General features: G+C 38.3%; 4 protein-coding genes across 6 annotated transcripts; 2 read left to right on the plus strand and 2 right to left on the minus strand.

Annotated features, from left to right (window-relative positions):
- Positions 1-415: 415 nt before the first annotated feature.
- On the plus strand, positions 416-3,448 carry LOC114728267 (protein S-acyltransferase 18). The gene is made up of 9 exons (XM_028915144.1): positions 416-606; positions 864-977; positions 1,076-1,402; positions 1,509-1,577; positions 1,682-1,753; positions 1,844-1,972; positions 2,083-2,163; positions 2,278-2,448; positions 2,536-3,448. Exons 1-9 carry the CDS (start codon positions 565-567, stop codon positions 3,025-3,027), a joined length of 1,497 nt encoding a protein of 498 aa, XP_028770977.1. The 5' UTR covers positions 416-564; the 3' UTR covers positions 3,028-3,448.
- LOC114728269 (probable polygalacturonase) lies at positions 3,308-7,090 on the minus strand. The gene is made up of 7 exons (XM_028915148.1): positions 6,377-7,090; positions 5,616-5,936; positions 5,259-5,379; positions 4,957-5,131; positions 4,746-4,816; positions 3,724-4,398; positions 3,308-3,625 (listed from the first exon to the last, which is right to left on the minus strand). Exons 1-7 carry the CDS (start codon positions 6,392-6,394, stop codon positions 3,600-3,602), a joined length of 1,407 nt encoding a protein of 468 aa, XP_028770981.1. The 5' UTR covers positions 6,395-7,090; the 3' UTR covers positions 3,308-3,599.
- A 3,654-nt stretch (positions 7,091-10,744) lies between these two features.
- On the plus strand, positions 10,745-13,652 carry LOC114728276 (uncharacterized). Of its 2 annotated transcripts, none has more exons than XM_028915155.1 (7): positions 10,745-11,251; positions 11,865-11,963; positions 12,086-12,133; positions 12,360-12,420; positions 12,518-12,652; positions 13,030-13,197; positions 13,287-13,652. In XM_028915155.1, exons 2-7 carry the CDS (start codon positions 11,884-11,886, stop codon positions 13,422-13,424), a joined length of 630 nt encoding a protein of 209 aa, XP_028770988.1. In that variant the 5' UTR covers positions 10,745-11,251; positions 11,865-11,883; the 3' UTR covers positions 13,425-13,652. The 2 variants fall into 2 exon arrangements, with proteins under 2 accessions (XP_028770988.1, XP_028770989.1); XM_028915156.1 differs by lacking the exon at positions 10,745-11,251 and adding an exon at positions 11,765-11,783.
- LOC114728271 (protein translocase subunit SecA, chloroplastic) lies at positions 13,565-21,322 on the minus strand. 2 transcript variants are annotated; one of them, XM_028915149.1, is made up of 20 exons: positions 20,757-21,320; positions 20,312-20,384; positions 19,547-19,753; positions 19,145-19,248; positions 18,865-19,044; positions 18,073-18,291; positions 17,702-17,815; positions 17,488-17,601; positions 17,051-17,218; positions 16,636-16,811; positions 16,421-16,487; positions 16,159-16,305; positions 15,663-15,758; positions 15,522-15,590; positions 15,219-15,320; positions 14,888-15,139; positions 14,718-14,785; positions 14,412-14,529; positions 14,063-14,302; positions 13,565-13,954 (listed from the first exon to the last, which is right to left on the minus strand). In XM_028915149.1, exons 1-20 carry the CDS (start codon positions 21,171-21,173, stop codon positions 13,841-13,843), a joined length of 3,045 nt encoding a protein of 1,014 aa, XP_028770982.1. In that variant the 5' UTR covers positions 21,174-21,320; the 3' UTR covers positions 13,565-13,840. The 2 variants fall into 2 exon arrangements, 1 of the variants encoding a protein (XP_028770982.1); XR_003738656.1 differs by having other exon boundaries at positions 13,568-13,954; positions 14,412-14,554; positions 20,757-21,322.
- Between the last annotated feature and the right edge of the window lie 520 nt (positions 21,323-21,842).

Raw genomic sequence — 21,842 nt, forward strand, 5'->3', positions numbered from 1 at the left:
CATATCTGATCACATGCACTGAAATTATCTCTTAATTCCTTACAATTAATAAAAAAATTTGAAAAAAATTATAAATTTAAAAAACAAAATAAATTATTATTTTATATTTAGAATTAAATTTAATTTTTTGACTAGTTCTTATATTAAAAATCATAATAACCATTTGGTTTTACATTTCCTAGCAACCATCTGGGCCAACAACAAAGGGCCCATCATCAATGTGGCCCACATGACTCGGCAAGTCTGTCAAAGCGGCGAACCTCGTGTATTTTTTTTTGGGGTGGGGGGGGAACGAATGCATTCTTAGAATGGGCCCCACATATTCTATCTCGGGAGTCTTGATAAGCTCCAGAAAGCTCGTATCCGTTGGATCTGCTAACCCTTGGATAATAGAGCGCCGTTCAATTTCGAAAAAGCGAGCTGGTCGACCGTTGAGGCTGGGGTATTGCTCTCAAGTTTGAAGGTCATGACTTGACTTCTTCTTGAATGAATGAAGTAACTAAGCATATTTGCTTCAGAATCTGGGCTTGGATCTGATTATTTTCTCCAGATTTCACATAGATCATGAGACACCATGGCTGGCAGCGTCCTCTACACCCTCTACAGGTATCCCACTCCGTTCAGCTTTTTCTCTCTCGATTTAATCTTGAATCTCGCAGCCGGATTTCACTTCACAGAATACCAATTTTACTACCTGTAGCTGTAATTCATGGCATGTTGATGTAAAACGCAATTGTCTTTTTTGAACCTTTTGTGCTTTCTCAATGTAAACTTCTTTATTTGAATTGTCTTATTCCTGACCAAATGCCCGGTTGTGAAAAGCCGTGAATTTGAGCTAACGTTTGTGGCTGGAAATCTCGCAGTATGTGGGAATGGCAATTTACAGTTTCCTGGTCGCGGCCTTCTATACTTTCCTGGGGCTTTTCTTTGGAAATAGAACAGCGGAGATTGTGATGAACGTGATATATTCCTGTGTGGTAATTTACTGCACACAATTTCGGAAATGACCTTTATCTTTAACCTCAGTTTTGTTAGAACTCACATAAGACTCACCAACTGTTTTCTTTTTCCCCAGGCATTCTCCGTTATGCTTCTGTACATTAGGTGTACCGCAATTGATCCAACAGACAGAACCAGTTTTAGGAAGAAGAAAAAAGTAAAGTCTAATGGAATTTCCAAGCTAAATTATGGGTTTATGCTGGGACAGATTATCATAAGATTTTTCAGAAGGCTTGAAAGGAAGATGCTTAGGACATTCATCAAGAGGAAGTACCTAGATCCGTGGAAGACAAGTACCCAAATGGAGCCTTTGCTCCCATTTCCACTTGTCATGAAAGATGATGCCATTGCACCCAATCTGAAAGACGATGACATCTCATTTTGCTTGCTTTGTGATTTTGAGGTTTTCCAATAACTCCTTGTTGTTCGTTTTTGAAAGCTTTCCCTAATCAAACAATTTTCATTAAAGCATTCCACGAAGTAAAACTTTTTTTTAATCTGTGTCTCAGGTGAAAAAGCACAGTAAGCACTGCAGGACATGCAACCGCTGCGTTGAAGGGTTTGACCATCATTGCAGAGTGAGTACTGGCATTTGTGAATTTCTATTTTGTATGGAGGAGTAGTTCACACTTTGATTGTCGAGATATAATTGGTCTTCTTCTTCTTCTTCTTTTTCCCCTAGTGGTTGAATAACTGCGTCGGGAAGAGGAACTACACAGCATTCTTTCTTCTTATGATTTTCGTCCTGTTAATGGTCAGTGGTATAGTCTGTTTCTGTTTCAGATTAAACAATGTTTGAATTACATTGATAAAACTTCTCCTTCATCACCTGTCGCATTCACAGTTAATCATCGAAGGGGGAAGTGCAATTGCTATATTTGTCAGGTGCTTTGCAGATAAGAATGGAATAGAAAAGGAGCTTGAGAGAGAGTTTCATGTAGAGTTTCCAAGAGGAGTTCTTGCCACTATATGTGTAAGAGTCATCTGAATTTTTTTGGGGGTATTTTGGATTTTTCTACTAGAATTTCAAGTTAAATCGAACATTCCTTTTTAATTTTCTTTGAACCCCTCGCAATGCTACAGGTTTTGCTAGTTTTACTGACAGCTTATAGTTCAGCAGCACTGGGACAACTTTTCTTCTTTCATCTGGTTCTGATACGAAAGGTGGTTTTCTTTCTTTAACTGAGTACTGACTCTCTAATAAGCTAAAAACAATACATACTTATTCTCTTAATAGAATGTTCTTCCTGTTGACCCGTTCAGTGTTTGATGTTGTAGGGAATGAGAACCTATGACTACATCCTGGCAATGAAAGAACAGAACCAAGTCCTGGAACTAGATTCAATGGATGATTCTGATTTCTCTTCAGACGAGAGCATTGATTTTGATTCCCCTGAAAAGCCAACTGTGATGTCGAGGGTTCTATGCAAAGGGCAGCGAATGAATCAGGTAGGTAATCAGATAGCCTACATTAGTCTTCCTTATTTTTCTGTAATCCTGATTCCTCCTAACAGAATAGCCCATGCTAAATTTCAGGGTTCCCGTAGATTGTCTGCGAGAATTGAAGGAGAAACTGAAACTAAACCGAGTTTCCATGTCAACATAAACCCATGGAAACTCATAAAGCTGACCAAAGAGAAGGCCCTACTAGCAACCGAGAAGGCCAGAGAAAGGCTTGCGAAAGAAAAGTCACTTGGGGTGCAAAATCCATTGAAACCCTTACCTCTGGAGACAAAACACGGCCCATTGATGCACGCGGATCAAAGTATGGGTAACATGGGGTCTGATTCTAGTCCTTTCATGTTTAAGGGTAGGGTTCCAGGATCACCAGGCAGGTTGTCAAGCCCAAGAAGGAGACTTTCTGGGTCAGCGACAGCCTTTAACATACTGGCTTCTCCCCAGTACAAATACAGGAGCAGTTTTGATTTGAAGTTAACAAGTGTATCGCGACAGCTTGAAACACACATTTCAAAGCAGGTTCTATGCTCGGTTATAAGCAAGGATGGAAGTGAACCATCCCCAGTATAGATAGTGTATTTTGAAAGTTTGTTCTCAGCTTTTGAGAAAGATCCATTGATATGTTCATTATTATAATTTATACATGGGGTAATTCTGGTCATTGCAAGTGCTAGTGTATGTTCCATTGTATCAATTCACTGTAATGTCAAGGTAATCTTGTCATCTTCACTTCACATCTTTAAAATCTTTCTAAAACTTCGCTTTTGGATCCCTATCTTAAGCTAGGCTTTGTGTAATTGCTGTGCCTTCCTCCGTTTTCTAGAGAATAATGAACAACTAACAATAATTATTGTCAAAAAAGCCAAGAAGCACCCGCCTCGGTCTTCCGCGGCGAATTCTCCAATATCCTCGAATCAATGGAAGCATACAATTTTCAATATTTTTTCTTTTTTTTTTTTTGGGGGGGGGGGGGGGGAGGCATATGCAGCTAGAAACGCAATACATATAAAAACAAATCATTCACTTCCTATTTCCGACACATCACTCAATTATTGTCACTGCACACAAGTTACAAGAAACAATCATCTCTCAAGTATTATCATTTCGCAGATCCATAACCAACCACAGATCAGCAACTCCAATCAACTCATGTCAGGAGAAATTTTTCCTGTTGAAAAAAGGCAGCAATCAAATTTCAGTTGTAAGTGAACTGTCATAGCAAATGCTATAAATTTCCTTAATTTTACCCAGACATCAACCAAGCACCTCTATGTTCATTACTCGTACTCCGCAAGTGACTTGACAAATAATAACAGTCTGAACAATGCTCAGGGAATATTCTGCCCTTGAGAGGTTCACAGGTTTTTGGGGAGACCAAGTCAGAGTATCCTTGAACGTAAGAGCAGTTCCATGGATATCTTGAGCTCACGTTGAGAGTAATGTTGAATAAGCAGATGTTCATAAAGTGGTCTTCTTTTATACCCTCCATGAGGCCTGCGCGTTCAATCTGTTCTCCTGTCACGTCCTTGATAGTGATCCTTTCTATGACAGGAAGAGCATTTGGATCAAAAGAGTCATCGGGGTGATCCCCATATAGACCAGTGAATCTGATAGCGATGTCTACTTTAGACAAGGTCATGTTAGAAATGTACACGTTTCTAACATAACCCCCTCTTCCAGGAGATGTTTTTATTCTGATTGCATTGTAAGAGCTGAAAAAATGAATGTTTTCTGCATGAACATCTGATACACCTCCAGACATTTCGCTTCCGATAGCAATCCCTGCACTTGTTTGAGTTTTTCCAATGAGCCTGTTAATGATTATGTCCCTGCTGGGACGGCCAAATGAAATGCCATACTCATCCCACCCACTTTTGATTGCTATCAGATCATCACCAGTGCTTATATAACAGTCCTCAATGCATACATGATCAGAAGAATCTGCACACATTTAAAATTGTAAGAATTCTTCCATATCTTTGCGTAGTAATAAGATAAAATGGAAGGGACAAGATCTGTCTGCCGTATTTTACACAATATTTCATTTTCTTTTAATCATATTATATGAATAACTAGCATTTTTCTTCCTAAATTGCCCAAATCTAGACCAATGTGCAGCTCATGTGAAATTTTCTCTTCATGACAGATATCCACATCCAAGCATATTTTTTTCGTCTTGAACATCCAAGCTATATCAACCACTGGACTTTAGGATTTTGGTTTGACAACTTGTCAGCTGACAATTATATAAAGGATAATACTTTGGAGCACAGGGAAGTAGAACTCACCCGGATCAATCCCGTCTGTATTTGGCGAATCAAGGGGAGCAATGATCGTGACACTCCGAATTGTAACTTGGCTGTTCATCCAGAAAAACAGTCTCATATTCCCCCCCAATAATGAAAGCTTTACTATTGCACATTTTTAAAATGCTAACGAATAAACCGAAGTTCAGCAAATCAGGAAGGAAACCTAAACTCAGTCCTTCTATGCACAAACCTGCAATATACTGGGTGAATTGTCCAGAACGGTGAATTCAAGAAGGTTAAATTAGATATAAGAACTCCAGTTGAATTCATCAACTCCACCAAATGAGGACGTGTATAATCCAAGGTTTTGCTCCAAAAGCTGTTCCACCAGCTACTGCCTTGACCGTCTATAGTTCCATTATTACCTTTATTGTTGTATCAATGATACCAGAGAACCATAACCACACACATATTAGGATGATAAATGTTGGGCAAGGGTCCTCTTTCTTTATCTTTTGGTAGAGAAGAATGTTAAAATGAGTATATGCTAACCTGTTATGATGACATCAGTCAAATTGCGGCCATATATGAGGGCTTTATGCCTTCCACCTGGTAACTCTCTCCCTCGGCCATAGGATGGGAGCGGGTCAACAACTGGCCAATCCTTAAAGTCCTGTAACAAGCAGGATATGCCATTCAGCTCCTGTCTATTACAATAACATAGCTTGCTCAAAGATTAATATTAGCATGAAACGGAGCTTGTTAGCATTGTATCCATGCTTGAAGATAACTTCTACTTTCGATTTTCTTAGAAGAAGCTTGCGCAACAAAGGCGAGTTGTAGTTATACTAAATTAAACTTCCTTTTTCCTGCATCGCATCATGTTATTATTTACAAAGTGTGACCTACCGTTGATCCAAGAATCACAGCATCACTGTCCAACCACAGAGTTAGGTGGCTGATGAGATCAAAACTACCAGTTAACCACCGACCAGCAGGGACAAAGAGCTTGGCTCCGCCTTTGTCAGCAAATGAATTTAGGTAGAAGATGGCATTCTGAAATGCTTTTGTATTGAGAGTGACGCCATCTCCTACGGCCCCAAATTCGGTGATGCTGACACTGTGAGGTCGAAGCTCCTCTGAGTTCGTATGCTTGCAACGTGAGCTGCTCCACACTGTCCATGAGCTGCAACTGATGAACAATGCAAGTACCAGAAGCACATTCGCCAGCTGAAACACAAATGTTCCACCATCAGTCATTCTCTCTGGCTGGGGATCTTAAGGGGACGGAGAGAAGATGTGAATAGTAGCTTAAACAATATGGTCCGACCTAGACAGAATTGCTCACAGTAATCAGGTGATATCCCAAATCAAAGGGTTAAAAATCTGTGCCGATCAGCTACATTTTGCCAGAAAGTTAATGAAGCAAGAAAATCTCTCAAAAGAGCAAAAGCAGAGAAATAATCATCACCTAGTTTTCCACTATGCTAACCCAGATCTTTACAGAACTTAGTTATTACAAATACTTTCAAAGTCGGTGTTCATGTATTTTGATCTTCCTCCAAAAATTCTGCTTTAGATCTTACTGCACTACCAAGCTTTGCAGGAAGTAACGGAGAATGTAGAAAGATCAGGAGGGGGAGGGAGCAGGAAATTATAGAAGAACTTACTCTTGAAGGTCTGCTCATATGACTAGGATCCGGCTTTCCTTTTTGCCCCAAAAACCTGACCAGATAGCTTTTTTCAGCAGCCTCCAAAACCGCCCCCTCGTGAAAAAGGGCTGGAGGCAAGAGAGAGCCCGGAAAGAAGGGTAAAGCAGGAGAAGTGGAACAAGAGGTATAGCTTATGATCGAATTTCCCAGGAAGACAACAATATGCAGGTGTGATTAGATGGGTCATTGAGATAGCCACCACCACAACCAAGTAAAATCATTGAATGTTACTGTTCCTGCCCGCCAAAAATCTAGCAGTAGGACCCCCTTTTGCTTCTAAACACCTTCACTATGTCCCTCCCCTCGCTTTCTTTCTCTATCATACTCTGTCTTCTTCCTTATGCCTCTGTCTCCGAAAATGGAAGAAACCCAGAAAGCTAACAACTCTGAAAGAAGGGGCAGCAGCACAATGATTCTCAAAATGGAACTTCTACGGTATGAACCCCTAAGCTGCCAATTTCCCCATCACTGACAGTGACTTTCGATTCTGGGAGGCAATCTCAGGTTGTAAGGTAAAAGGCTTACACTGAATTTAGCTTTGCATGGAGCAACCTGTCTCTCTGTCTCTCCCTTTAATTTTTTTTTTTCCAATCCAATCTCTAGCTCGTAAACTCCGTCGAGACTACTTTCACTGCTAATCATTTGCGCCAGCGGGTCTATCTATCCTTTTCAAACTGTAATGTAATCTTTATTGATTTTATTTTTCTTCTCAGAGTATTATTGGGGGGTTGAATTATTTTTCACCTTGAGTAAATCTTAACGCTAACAAACGAAAACGCATCAAGGGATCAAAAACTGTCAGGAACAGTAGGGAAGAGACAAATAAAACCGTAAAAAGTGAGACCGGTTTCTGATCATGGGGAAGTGGAAGTGTCAGGGAAGTCATATGATTCACAAGACTTGATCAATGAAACGTCGTCGTGTACCTACGAAACGGCTGTTATTTTCCGGTATCTGTCGACGGGTGACTGAAACGATGCTGGCAAATTTTTTTTTAATAAAAAAACTAAATGGAAACTTGGGGTTTAATCTGTGATTGGACCGAATTTAACGTCGTCGTATATTGGCCAACCAGTGAATAATAAATGACATTTGGATTCGTCGTTTACGGTCGTCTTCATCCCCAGAGGATAAAAAAACAATTCACTTCCGTTTGACACAGTTTACAGATCATGGATCGTGGGCATTTCCCTCCAGGCAGCCAAAGCAAGCCATTCGTTTATTCATGAATAAAAATAAAATTTCCGAAATTGCATATTATTTTTAGCACTGTGCATATATCATTTAACTATATCTCAGGACAAGATTGGGTGGTCACCATAATCATGACGTTAGCATACAACGTTCTTACTCGTGTTCGCCAAAAGTTGCTCCTTCCCATGAGACTCTCATTTTTTTGTTGCTAGGGAGAGGAGTAAAATTGTTCCGTAGTAAACTATTCTTACCTCCAATTCTTGACATGAGAGTTGGTTTATTTTTTAATTTGATTCTAAATATAAGGTTCTAATTTATTTTGTTTATCGTATTTATCTATTTTTCTCAAAATAATCCTTATAATAATTATACATATTAAATGTTTCATCAAATGATAATTATAGCCAATACGCATAATTAGTGATGATATTTTAGAAAAAATAATACCTATTTATTACAAATAATTAACTTAACTAATTTTATTAATATACTCAAATTAGTCAATTAGTTTTTATATTAATAACAAAAAACAATATGAACTAGACTAGTCTCTCAGTGACCCGGAAGAAATTAGGGGGCAAAAAGATTTCAAACTAAAACGATGCATTTGTAAACCTGATAATTTTTATTTATCATCATCACAAACGAAAAGATAATTGAAAATTGCTTTCATCACATACTACACGGTGGTCTAAATTTTAAAGAATTCATATCTATTCTATAAATAAAGACTTCCTCATTGCGATTTGAACCACTTAATGTTAATTCATTCAATCACATTGTGAGATGCGACCAAGCTGCGGAATAAGTTGCCAGCTACCATTGCACAATCCCATGACTCAAATTTACAAGGCTCAAGTTGTGACCAAGCTGTGGAATTATTGAAAAGCGGAACTCACTTGTAAGGTTAAGACGGAACTAAAATTAGCAGAGTCGGGAGGACCCGCCAGGGGGGGTGGGAGTGAGAAATGTGAGAAAAGCACAAACACAAGTCCTAGAATTGAACTTCAATCAAACGGAGCGCAGTATGAGCGTGGATTAAGGACCCAAAAAGGCCGCCAAAATGCTTTTAAGTAAGAAAAGTGAAGGCTTATATTGGATTTTGGAGTGAAATATTTCATCAACTCATGGTACTAATGGTCGATTATTAAGGAAAAATATGTCTACGAAAAGGGGGATAAGGTTCGAGAACAGACAACATCAGAGACACAAAGTAAGGTCATAACCCCATTCTCTGTCATGTGCAACATCCTGAAGTTAAGGTTTCAGAGTCAGGTATCCTATGCGCAATCATCAGTTAAACAGTTCAATTGGCTGCAACTTTCAATTACATGGTTTCATAAATTATTATTTTCCAACCTTGATTTGGATTGTTGACCTGGGAATGACTTTTTGCTTTTGTTACGTTAATTGGGACATGGGATCAGAACAATCATAATGCCAGCTAGTTTTCTGGGTTTTCCTGTCTTCCTTTGTTTTGAAACAAGCTCTCCTGACATTGTTTAACTTAATGCATGATTAATAATGATGACATTTGAGCATAATGAATACGATTGCTGACAAAATGAAGGATCACACCTAATCCAATCTCATTCTGTCTCTCAGCTCCCCACAAATTTTGCTCCCTCATTGTCATATCCTTCCTCAGGCAGGATCGGTATAAAATAAAGTCTACAAAATCAATGGATTTTTAGTTTTTACTACCATCTGCATAGCCTGTATATACAGGTCCCCCCCCCCCCCCCCCCCGCCAAAAAATTCAGTGGGCTTTTTAACCACAACAAGTGTGAACTAAGTAGAAGCTTCGTGGAGATGGATCACACCCAGCAATAATGTTAATAACAACATGACCTCCGTGCACTAATAACAACATAAACGATGGAGGATGCATCGCTACATCAACTCGTCTTTCTTGATAACGTTTCGTGCCCAGTAAACTAATTTTACAGAGGGCTGTTGTTTTTCCCCAAAAAGAAAAAAAAAACTCTAACCTGGCTCTTTTTCATAAAGAGGAAGACGAAGGTCCACCATATGTTCACTTTGGACTTCGATCCCATGGCATATCCATCTCTCTGAAGGATTGCATTATTCATGTTATGAACACTTATTGACTTATTTTATTAATTTTCATGTTTTTTTTTTTTTTTCAGTTCTATCTGTGCTTTCTTCTGTACGCTATTTTCTCATTCATTTTTTATGTGTTTCGATGTAATTTAAACCGGAAAGAAAAGTAGTACCTCTCCGCTGCTTAATATAGAATCTAATTGTTGAATTGATTTTAGTTCTAAATATAGAACTTATTTCTTATATTTATCAATTTTTCCTAAGTCACTCCTGTAGATACTCCCTCAACCATAATAAAATAAAAAAGGGAGAGAAAATATTAAAGAAGATGATTATGATGTTTTTCTTATTTTTTATAATTAATTAATTTACCTAACTTCATTAATATAATCAAATTAGTTAAATAAGTTTTATGCTAAGAATCGGAGGAGTATAATCTATGAAATAGACAAGACACGCCTTAGTTTGATGAAGGAAAGGGCATCCTATATGGAGAAACATCTCAATCGTCTGTGGAGATGAAAAAATTCATCAACACGTTATAAATTCGTCCAAGATTACTTTTCAGACATTCTTAATTTAAAGTATGAAAAAAAAAATCAATATCATTATATAAATCACCAATATCAAAACAAATAAGCCAAAAATTGACATCTTTTACAAGGAGTGGTTTATCTTCCACTCTTGTAAGAAGATTAAATGAGCTATCTTAACATTTATTTATAGCATTGTTAAGTTCTTAAAAACAAACTCTTTTCTAAAAACAATTCATGATTTTTAAATTTATTTATCTCTGGATAAGAACAAATTTAGTTTCTTATTATAAAATAACAAATATTTTTCAGGCAAAAAATATTTAATTTAATGGAAATCATATTACATTTTAATTATTATAAACTTTTTTTATACTACTTCTAATTCTAATTATAATACTTTGTTTTTAAATTACAAATGAGATCTTATAATTAAAACCAGGTAGCATTGTATTATTTAACTTTAATCCAATTGTTTGGCTCATTTTTTTAATAAAAAATTAATTGACTGGTTTTATTATTTAACTTCATTTTTTTAAGTAGAAAGGGGCAGCTAGCCCTAACAACGCGCCGCCGTCTGTGTCTTAGTCTGGCTCTCAGGGATCGCCTCTCTCTCTTCTTCCTTCATCACCACCAGCCTGTCACAGCGTCACTTATCTCCCTCTCATTCTCACACAGTCGGCCTCTCGAACTCGAAGGCTGAAGCCTCACTCTACAGTCTCCCCGGCGGCACGGACCACCCTCCACTCGGCCACTACAGGCTTCTAGCCGTCTCCTCAGTCCTCAGTTGGTCAGTCCTCAATCTGCTCGTGGTCTCCTCTCTCCATCGACTTGGACTGAGTCTCTCCTCAGTGAATCTCCATCAAGTTTTTGGAGATTCAGTTTCTGCACTTCAATTCGTGTTTTTCTTAGGGTTTCTTCCGGCGTTTGCTTCAATTTCAGAAAGGACTCGCAATTTCCCTATTCCTTCCTTCGATTCACCATTTCTCGCTCTCAATTCTCTCATGACCCTCGCTCTGCTCTTCGTGGCTTCCTTTACGAAGTAAGTTTTCCGGTTCTGGCCATTCACTTTGCTCCGTTATTTTAGTTCATGGTTGTTACTGGCTTGCCAGTTTTATAATTGACGGAGGACACTAATTTTTTTTCTATACATTGCTTCTGGAGTTTTTATTTGGGTTGGGTTGGGGGGGGGGTAGTCCTGCTTAGAATGGGCCAGCCCTGTCGAGCGGGCCAATACGGGCTAATCCATTCTATCGCGTGAATGCTCAGGCTCCAAAAGAGCCACCGCGCGTGCGGCACACCCTATATTTGAGAAATTCACTCATGTTGGAATATGAAACAGGCTCTTTGGTTAGTTGCTTTCTGGATAATGAATCCTGAACTGCTTCATGATTTATTATATCATCGTATTGCCATTGATTAAAATAAGTTTGGAAATGCTAAATGAAACATAACCTATGATGAGTTCAGAGGACATCATATTGGCGAGGGAGGGTTGGTAAAGCTTCAGCAGATTGTTGGTTACTAATTTTTTCTGCTTTTTTTAAGAGCGCTGATCTCATGGTCCAACCATGGTCAGACGTCTTACCGATGACCTGATTTCTTTTCATTTCACTTAATGTTTCTGATTTGCTTTGGTCTTATTCTAAACCTAGGGAGCGTGAGGGATAGACCATGCCTCGTAAAACTAGTTGCAGAGCTTCAAAGAAGCCTGGAAATGACTCAAATTTAACCTTTCCTTCTTCTGAAAAAGAGTATGTGGTCATTTTTTGAAGTAATATTCTATTGTACGATTCTACTAGTAGTTTGCTGTACTTATAATGGGTTTTGACATTTTATCCATTGTTTTGCTGCTGCTGTTGTCATTCTCCAGCAGCTGCTATGAAGGAGAGCGTCTCACCAATCTGTTGCAGTTGATTCATAGGTAGCATTTTTCTACATGCTTTGCTTCATATTTTGATTCCAGTTATATTCATAAAATAATAGTATGTGTAATTAATCTGCAAGCATCATTTGCTTAATGATGTTCTTCAATGAAGTGGAATGAATATTCAACAATTTGTGGACTGAACTGCATTTCTAATCGATTAATTATCAATTGACATGCTTTATTCTATTGATTTTTTAAAAATGAACATTCTGGTGGACAGGGAGATCGGATCAGCAAGAACAGCTGATGGAAATTCTTTACCAGAGAAAATATGGTTAAAGGTATAACTTCCAATTACTTTAGGCGAGCTGCTGAGAGCTATGAGCAATATTGGAATGAAATTTGTATAGATATATAACCTTGTTGTGATTCCGCCAGCAAAAATTTTCTGTGGGCGTCAATGATGTAACTCGTGTTCTTGAGCGCATGCCACCTTGCACTGAATCACGAAGCTCTTCTCAGCTCTCTCCTTTAATCAGCTGCAACAATAGAACATCTTCAGTCAAACTTCAGGTTGGTCACCTCTGTTTTTCAAATTTATAATCAATTTATTTATTTTTGGTTATTTTCTCGTATATAGCGCATGTTGTCCTTTCAGTAAGCAATGGCGATATATATATATATATATATATATTTTTTTTTTTTGGCTGGAAGCAACCGCGTTATTAACCCGTTCATTTATCCCATTATGGAATGTCACTGGGGCAACCTATATTTTAATTGCACATTTTAATTCTCTTAGTTGACCCTTTTTAAGCATGGGTAACTCATTGGTATTAATGCATCTATCACTCATGATCAAATATGACCTTTGTTCTGGCAAAAGTGGTATGTTATTTTGACTTGATTTTTACAGAAGCCAAAAATAGACATCGCATTCTGTTGTGCAGGTTGTGCTAGTAGCTTCTGACTGTAACCCGCGATGGCTGATAAAACATTTGCCAAGCTTGGCTTCTTCAAGGAAAGTGCCCCTGATCTTCGTTAGAGATAACAAGAAAGGTTCTTTGAGATTAGGCGAACTTGTGAATCTGAGAACTGCTATTGCTGTTGGTATTAAGGTGATGGCCCTCTTCCTACACTATTTAGATTTTGCTCCTATGTCATGATGTTGTTAGATATAAAATTATTTCTCTTACAATGGACGCAGGCAAGAGAAAACAGGATCAACAAACTCTTGGAGAAAATCATTCAACAGGATGGAGTTGAACCTGATTGTCCAAAATCAGCTGAAACATCTGATGCACGTGATGTCCAAGAGCCTGACGTAAAAGTTGACATGCCTTAGACCCAGCCGAATTCATGTTCAGAGAATCAAATTTGTCTACGTTTTAGTCAGTAAATTTTTTTTTTTTTGGGGGGGGGGGGGAGGGGTTCCAACCGGAGTTGTAGATTGTGGTGCAAGTGGCCTTTTCTTTTCGTTGTTTTAAATTAAATGGCAGAAAGCTTTGTATATTGAGATGGGCCCCAAAACGGACTCCATTTTTAAGCATTTTTATAATCTCTTTATATGCTATTTTGTGAGGTGCCTTTGTGCAAACTTTACATTCAATGTTCGACCAGCCTAGCTATCAGAAATCTACTTCACAGTAACAAGCTTCAAAGAGCTTCACAAGTAGTTCCAGTCCATTAGACGCCTCAATGGAAACCCCGGATCTGGATGCATGTCTTCCGTTCGCATAGGAACTGCCCCGCTGTCGAAGGCTATGCGGTGCTTACTGGATCAGGGTTAGTATTTCCCCGGCTGCGTGCTTTAGGTTTACCTGATTTTTCTTTCTCCATTTTTTCCTGATCTTGCTTGATCAGCACTGGTTGGAACTGCCAAAATTAGAAAAGAAAATTAGGAAAATGGAAAAACCTTGGTTAATAAATTGTAACAAGGCGGAAAAACCTGGAGCGCTTAAAACTATCAAAATTCACACTTGCCTGGTATATAGAATATATAACGTTCCTTCTTATCTGCGCCATCATCTCCAAGAAAAGGTTGTAACCCTCAAGCTTATACTCAATGAGTGGATCCCGTTGCGCATATCCACGTAAACCTACAGCTTGCTGCACAAATTTAAGTGCTTGCAAGTGTTCCTTCCACAAGCGATCAATGTTGCTCAATATAAGGAAACGCTCAGCTTCTTTCATCAGCCCGGGTGCTTGTTCCTCCACAATTTCCTGTGGCAGCATTTGAAAAGTTAAGGGCGAAATGGGGTAAATTTCTTTTACATAACAATTGATGGGCTGATCATTATCCCAACTAAATTTGGTAATCGAATAAACTCACCCTTTTCTGCAAATAGGCTTCACGGCCGCGAAGTCGCAGATAATTCTGTAGTTCCTCATAATCTGAACAGTTGCTTGTTAGCAAATCAGGGCTCAGATCATTTAGCAGGTAGCAATATCTGAATATTTATCTCCGTTAGTAATCTACTAGCCAGATTAAACACATCATTAGCCAAGCTAGGAGCTACTATGGAGCACTACAGGTTTCCCAACCGAAGATGATTAAACAAATCGATCATACGTGAATATGCCTAAAAGGGGAGAATCGAAGTTCCTCAAATGAACAGGGAAGGAAGGTTCGACTTACTGCTGAATCTTGGCAATGAGTTTCTCAAGATCCCAGCTCTCTTTTGGAGCATCGGAACCAACGTTGGCCTGACTCAACACAAGAATACAGATCTTAGAACTATTCCAGATCTGGGATGTAATAACGGTACAACTCCATGGGCGTGCAATAATGGTTAGAGCAAAACGTACCTCTAAAATGTCATCCATCGTCAGTTCTGCATATTCAATAATAAGAGATTGGAGATCCTCGGATTGAAGGGCTCGCCTTCTTTCGGTATAAACACGGTCTCTTTGGCTGTTAAGGACTTCATCATACTCAAACAATTGCTTCCGAATATCAAAGAAATAGTTCTCCACTTTCCTTTGAGCTTCATCCAATGCTTTGGTCAGCATCTTGGACTCAATAGGCAGGTCTTCAACTCTGAAAGCTCGCATTAAACCCTTCAAATCACAATATTGAAAATGTCTTAGCAATCAGATCAAAGGTAGCAGCAAAAACCAAGAGCAGTCACCAGAATACCTGAATTCGGTCACCACCAAATATCCGAAAAATGTTATCTTCAAGACTCAGGAAAAAGCGTGAGCTTCCTGGATCTCCTTGTCTCCCACTTCGGCCACGCAGCTTTAAGAATTCAAATTGAAAATTTTAATATGCTTCCTTGGCAACATCATTTTTCGTAAGAGGTCAGGATGGAGAGGGCATGAGAATTTAGGATGGGCAAGAAATATATCTATTTCTTCATTTTTAAAAAAAAAAAAGGGGGATAGGAAGGCTGTACAAGCAGTTATTCTCCCATCCTGCCCCAACAAAGACAAAGTAAACCTGATTATCAATACGCCGTGATTCGTGGCGCTCTGTGCCCACTACATGCAGTCCACCAGCTGCCACAACCTGCAGCCAATGCGATAATTAGAGATGCATCAAAGTAAATCAAGAAAATCATCCGTTAAGTGACAAGCTCACCTGCTTCCTCTCTTCCTCAGTGTAGACCTTGTATTCTTTAACAACTTCCAGAAAAGCAGCCCGCAGCTTAGCTATGACTTCATCCTGAGCAGGACCCTACATCGATGATAGGATTATGTTTATGCATGATTGAAAACTCATAAATTTGAGTAAGGAAGGAGGGATCACCAATGACCAAAAAATTTGAACAAATTACTGCTCTCCCTAAAATTAAAGATAGCTAACTTTTCGATTTAATCCCCCAATAATTTCCATTTTTCAACCAACCATTTTCTTGGTGGAACAAATGAAGAAGCTATCTCCATGACTTTCACGGATGGAGAGACAGAAATTATTGACAATATATTATTGAGGGAGGGTTATACTTTGAAGGACCAAGTTGAGAAGCTCGTATCTTTAAGGGACAAAAATTGTCATTTATTCTAAATCCATCATCCAGGCTTTCTCGTTTCTAATATTAGCTCGACAGAAATTAATCATCGTCAGATATTGTCACCTTTTCACAAGAACATGATAGGCGCTCCTCTGCTTCAAGCTCTGTCAATGATCTCTGACCCCATGTTTTAACAGCTAATTGCACAGACTCCTCGGCCAACTTGGTATTTTCATCTGATAGTTTGCATGGGAACAACTTCTCGTTCACCTGGAAAATGATATATATTGAGTTGTAGGAACATATTTTAAATTATGGCTTCTCAAAGCAGCATTATTAAGCTGAAGGTGAAAAGTTATAACAAGAAGACGACCAAATTCCATACCTTCCATGTCTTCATGGGAGGAGGTTTCTTTACTGATACAAAGACTCCTTCAGCTGGCTTGACAACTCTGCAATTGTGGTCATATAAAAAATGCAGTGAACCTTTCAAGATGGTAACTGCTAAAATTGCAACGTGGCTGCTCAAGAAGGAAATGTTGCATCATTCTCTAAGAAGGACTAATTACAAGAGTATGACGCCTCTAGTAATAAAATTACCGTGGCATTAGCATCTCACGTAGCTTTAATCTTGCCATAAATTCAGCATTACCACCAAGAATTATATCTGTCCCACGACCAGCCATATTGGTAGCAATTGTCACAGCCTCAAGACGACCACTCTGTGCTACAATTTCTGCTTCTCTCTCGACATTTTCTGGTTTTGCATTAAGAACCTTTAAACAATACATATTTCATTAAAATAATGATATAAAAGGTCATGGGATCAAAATATATGCACGTTCTTTCACATTGGAGAGTGCTAAGTCTATGTTAGCAACACTTGGTTCAACTTTAGTTAGGCAAGAGTTATACGAAAAAACTAATACAAAAGTTACAGTTAAATCAGGTTTCATTTGGAAAATAAGTCTTCTTATGTTTTGACGACTTGTCACAAAAACGAAAGAGACCTCACCTCATGTGGAATTCCAGCTTCTTTTAATTGTTCAGACAAAGAATCGCTCTGTTCAACACTGGTGGTGCCAACAAGTACTGGACGACCAGTTTTGTGCATTCTAGAAATCTCCACAACAACAGCACGCCATTTACCATTTGTTGCCCTAAAAACAACATCAGATTCATCCTGCCAAGGAAATAAAAAGACAACATAAGGAGATATAAGATCAAATAATTTAATATAACAACTTTTACCATGCACACAATCTATGGAAATGAGTTGCAATGGTTCCAAATATTAGTAGTGGATAACTTTTAAGGGATTTCATCCACCCCTCCTTCCTTCTTTGCATGAGTAAAAGAGGGTGGAGGAAGGATTACTACCAAAAGTTTAACTTCACCCGAGCAACCGACAGTGCATAAAGTGCTTCGTATAGACGACAAACAAGAAAATACCTTTCTTATCATAGGCTTATTAGTTGGCACAATTGTAACCTTAAGCTTGTAAATGCTCTCAAATTCTGTGCTCTCGGTTGCTGCTGTACCAGTCATTCCACACAGTTTTGGGAACTGCAAAAGTAAAGATTTACGAGGATTGCAGTAGTAACAAATATAAATAAATTACCAAATGATTATTGGTTCAATCAATCCAGATGTAATATTTTCCAACCTGCAGAAAGAAATTCTGGTAACTAATTGAAGCCAATGTCACAGTTTCATTTTGAATGGGCAGCCCTTCTTTTGCTTCAACTGCTTGGTGAAGTCCGTCACTCCACCTTCTACCCTACCAATCAAGTTTAAAAAAAAAAAAAAAAAACTTGAGCCTTGAGAAACCAGGAGAGTTTTGCTACCGTCTTATAATCTAAACACATAGGTACCCCATTATCTTATTCACCAGCAAGAACAAGCTAAAAAATCAACTTATATGCTCACTGCTTAGATGCTGCACGGAGAGTTCTGACAAATATACCTTATCAAAACAAGCCTAACTATCAGAGACTAATGTTAATCCAAGAAAATTTTGATTATAAAACAAAATACCTGCATAACTCGACCAGTAAACTCATCCACAATTAGAACCTCTTTTCCACGAATTATGTAGTTTACATCTCGAAGAAACAGTTCTTTGGCTTTTATTGCATTTAGGATATACAAAGCCCACTGTTCTCGAGGATCATATAAATCTTTAACACCTAAAATTTCTTCAGCATCTTCATAACCCTGTTCAGTGAGTAACACAGTTTTTTGTTTCTCGTCCACCTACAAGAACAATTAAATAAAAGAAAATTTTGATTACAAATATCCTCTGGCTATAAACACGCATCCACTCTATTTGGCACAAATCAAAATGAATTATAGTCATGACAAAAATTTAACTCGATGCTTGGATTTCATTTACCCACCCATCAAGCAAAATCAAAATGTTGAGTTACTTTTACTGTCCTGAAAAAAATTAAATAACGTACTATGTTTTTGTTCCATGCTAAGCAACATCAAATTACACAAGAACCACCTTGCTAACAGTCTTAAGGTGAGCAGCCAAAATTATCAGCATTACAATACAATTTTATGAGGAAAAGAAACTACAGTAAAGATCAAATTTACAGCTAACACCAGATTAGCATTCCATTCTGCTTATAAAAATCTCTTCCTAATAATCAATTTAACACATTTGGTTTCTAACTCTATCAAACCTATTAAGCAGACCAACTGAATTTTCTTACAGACACAACAACCAAAAAGTGAGCTGAGCATTAACTTGATAAACCTTCATACGATATCAACTATAGATACGATGAATTTCCAAATATAACCATGATTTAGCAGTCTTACAGTGTAATGTATATCTTGTTCAAAGGCTGCTGCTATTTTTGCAGCCTTATAATATCGATCACTGGGTTTCTCTGCAGGTCCTGATATAATGAGAGGAGTTCTAGCTTCGTCAATGAGAATAGAATCAACCTCATCAATGATACAGTAATTAAAGCCCCTTAAGACAAGCTCCTCTACATTCTGCACATTGCACAAAATAAAAATTCAGCATTCATATGAATGAGTTGAATTTAATTATTACCAAGTATATAATAAATGAAGTAAAGGAAGAATCACTTTCCGTGGCAAGGTTGTCCCTTAAATAATCAAAACCAAGCTCGCTATTCGTCACATAAGTTATGTCACATAAGTAATTTTCCTTCCTTTGCTCGCTAGTCATATTCTCTGCCCAAAAAATAAAGCCATGTTATACCACAAAGATATAGGCTCAAAATGCTATCCATAACAATGAAACTCAATGACTAAAGCGAGTAGGGAAGCCCCTAAAAAGCGAAGGCCAAGTCACATCAAGGATGAATGGACTTCTATTGAGATATGTAAACAGAGACAAACAACAAAATCAACTTCTGACGATGAAAAGGACAATAATAATCAACATCGTCCTGACTAAAAATCAGCAAGTTAGATTTTTTAATAAAAGAATATGCAACAAGAAAAGGGGGAAATGAAGAATAAGACATACGCTGGATGAGGCCAACCTTCAATCCAAGAAAGCGAGGAACTTGGCCAACCCACTCACAATCCCGTCGAGCCAGATAATCATTGACAGTAACAACATGAACGCCATTTCCACTTAAAGCATTTAAATAAGCTGGCAAAATAGCAACCAGTGTCTTCCCTTCTCCAGTTCTCATTTCAGCTATTTCTCCCTTATGAAGAACCATGCCACCTATATCACCCAAATTCCAAAAGGCAATAAAATTTCCCTTCAAGGATACATAAAGGGCCCCAAAAAAGAGGCATACAGTCTGCAATTTATACAGCTGCTAAGTTCCTGCTACGAACTTCAGTTACTCTCTCCGGTCCTTTTTACAAGGGCCCATCAACCACCTCACACATCTAAAGGAATTTAGTTAAAATTGGTTGACCTCCTTAAAAATGTCTTAAATTTGAATTTCGTTTCCAAAATTACCCACATCCAATGAAGCTAATTCATTAATTGCTGGTTTTATCCGATCATTTTTAATTATTGCAGACAAAGACGTTTTTTATTAAAAAAGGTTAATGATTTAGACAATGTCGAAACAACTTACATTAAGGAATGAGTAAACATTCAAGAAGGACCCTTATAAGAAGGACCAGAGGAAGTATTTATGACCAAAATGAAGATTTTGATGTTTGCATTAACAACTAACTTCTCATAAAGATTTTGTACCAGAAATTCAGATGACCAGAACTTACTGAGTTATAACTAAATGTAAATTTGCAACAATCACGTAAGATATACCTATCAGTTGGACATCAAAGGGTCGAAGGCCCAGAACCCTCTTTGAAGCCTCTCTCACAACAGCAAATGCCTCCTGCAAAATTATGATTATTATTATTGTGTCACTTTTTCATAGCAACATCATCTGTACCAATAATTATATAATAAACTGAGACTATGGAATAAAAGCTGCAAGCGAACATTTCGGTTTAGGACTGGTTTATCCCATGCTATACCACCATCAATTCCAGGGAATGATGAAAGGCAGCAAATAAAGTGTAACAAATTTTCCACCCTATGCTGCCCCTGTTCCTCCGCAGCAAGTGAAAACATATCAAGTTTCCAATTCTGCCTAAACTACCCTGCAGTCTTACTCCTAGAATTCCAGGAAGGCAAATTTGAGGGTCCGTATACGTCCAGGAAAAGAGGGGAAATCGTTAAAAGAAAAATCATGATTTTCACGCACAGGAAGGAGAGAATCCAAAGTTTCGCCCTGTTGTGCCCGTTCTCTCAATACAAAAGTCTTCTCCCTCAGTTCCGAATCCGACAATGCAGACATCTTCGCTTCCAATCCATTAATGGTGCTAACAGTTGCAGCATACTGTTGCCTGGTCGACTCTCCAGTATCGGAACCTTTAAAAATCCCGCCTAATAAACCTCCCAGCGAAGCCACCACACGCACATACCGCACTCTATTGCTACTGCTCCCCTTAGTCGACGCTTTGGTCCTGGAAACCAACATTCGAAGTTGCTCTGAACCAAGAAAAGGGGAATCTGATAGGCTTTTTTGGCAAGAGCATTTCTGTCTAATCGACGTATTAGAAACAAAAGGTATGGCGGGGTAATGCTTCGCCAAAGGCGAGTTACAAAGCGATGCTGCCATGATTAGCGCCGATTAAGAATGTTAAGTTGAGTGTCCAATTTCTGAAGAAATTTGTCGACTCCCAAGCTCCAATTGTACGTACTTGAACAAGTTCATGCTCTATTGGCTGGACTAGTAAAACCAGCAACAGAGAGTCCTCTGCTTCTTGTGGATATTGGTTAGCAGGTTGCCAATCCAAACGGGATAAGGTAGAAAGCAGATCCTCTGCGTGCAAGTCTATGATAGAAGCATGGAAATGCACCCTCGTTTCGCTGTTCATCGCGGCTGAAGCCTGAATGGCTGAACAATCTAGAACCCATCCAGCAAGCCTTACCTTCATGAGGCCCGGTCCATTTGTGAAAGATGCTAGTTCCTTTCTGGAGTCAATTTCTGTCAAATGAAGAATTGGATTTTTTTCCCCCCGGTAACAAGAATTGAAAATTTGAACGGCAAGAGAAATATTCCCACCAGAGGAAGGAAGGAAAATTAAGTTTAAAAAAAAAAAGCGTCTTCACATTTTCTTTTTGTTTTACTTAATAAGATGCGTTGCATGAAATTTGATATAAATACATTAATTTGTGAATGACATAATCTCGTTGGCAAAAAAAAAAATGAATGACTTATTTTCTTATAGATTATATCTTCATTAAAACAGCAAATAAAGGAATTGGATTTAAGGTGTCTTTCATC

This window comes from Neltuma alba, unplaced genomic scaffold (genome assembly GCF_004799145.2).
Source record: "Neltuma alba isolate B1F8T4 unplaced genomic scaffold, ASM479914v2 tig00012529_pilon, whole genome shotgun sequence".
NCBI classification, from domain to species: domain Eukaryota; kingdom Viridiplantae; phylum Streptophyta; class Magnoliopsida; order Fabales; family Fabaceae; genus Neltuma; species Neltuma alba.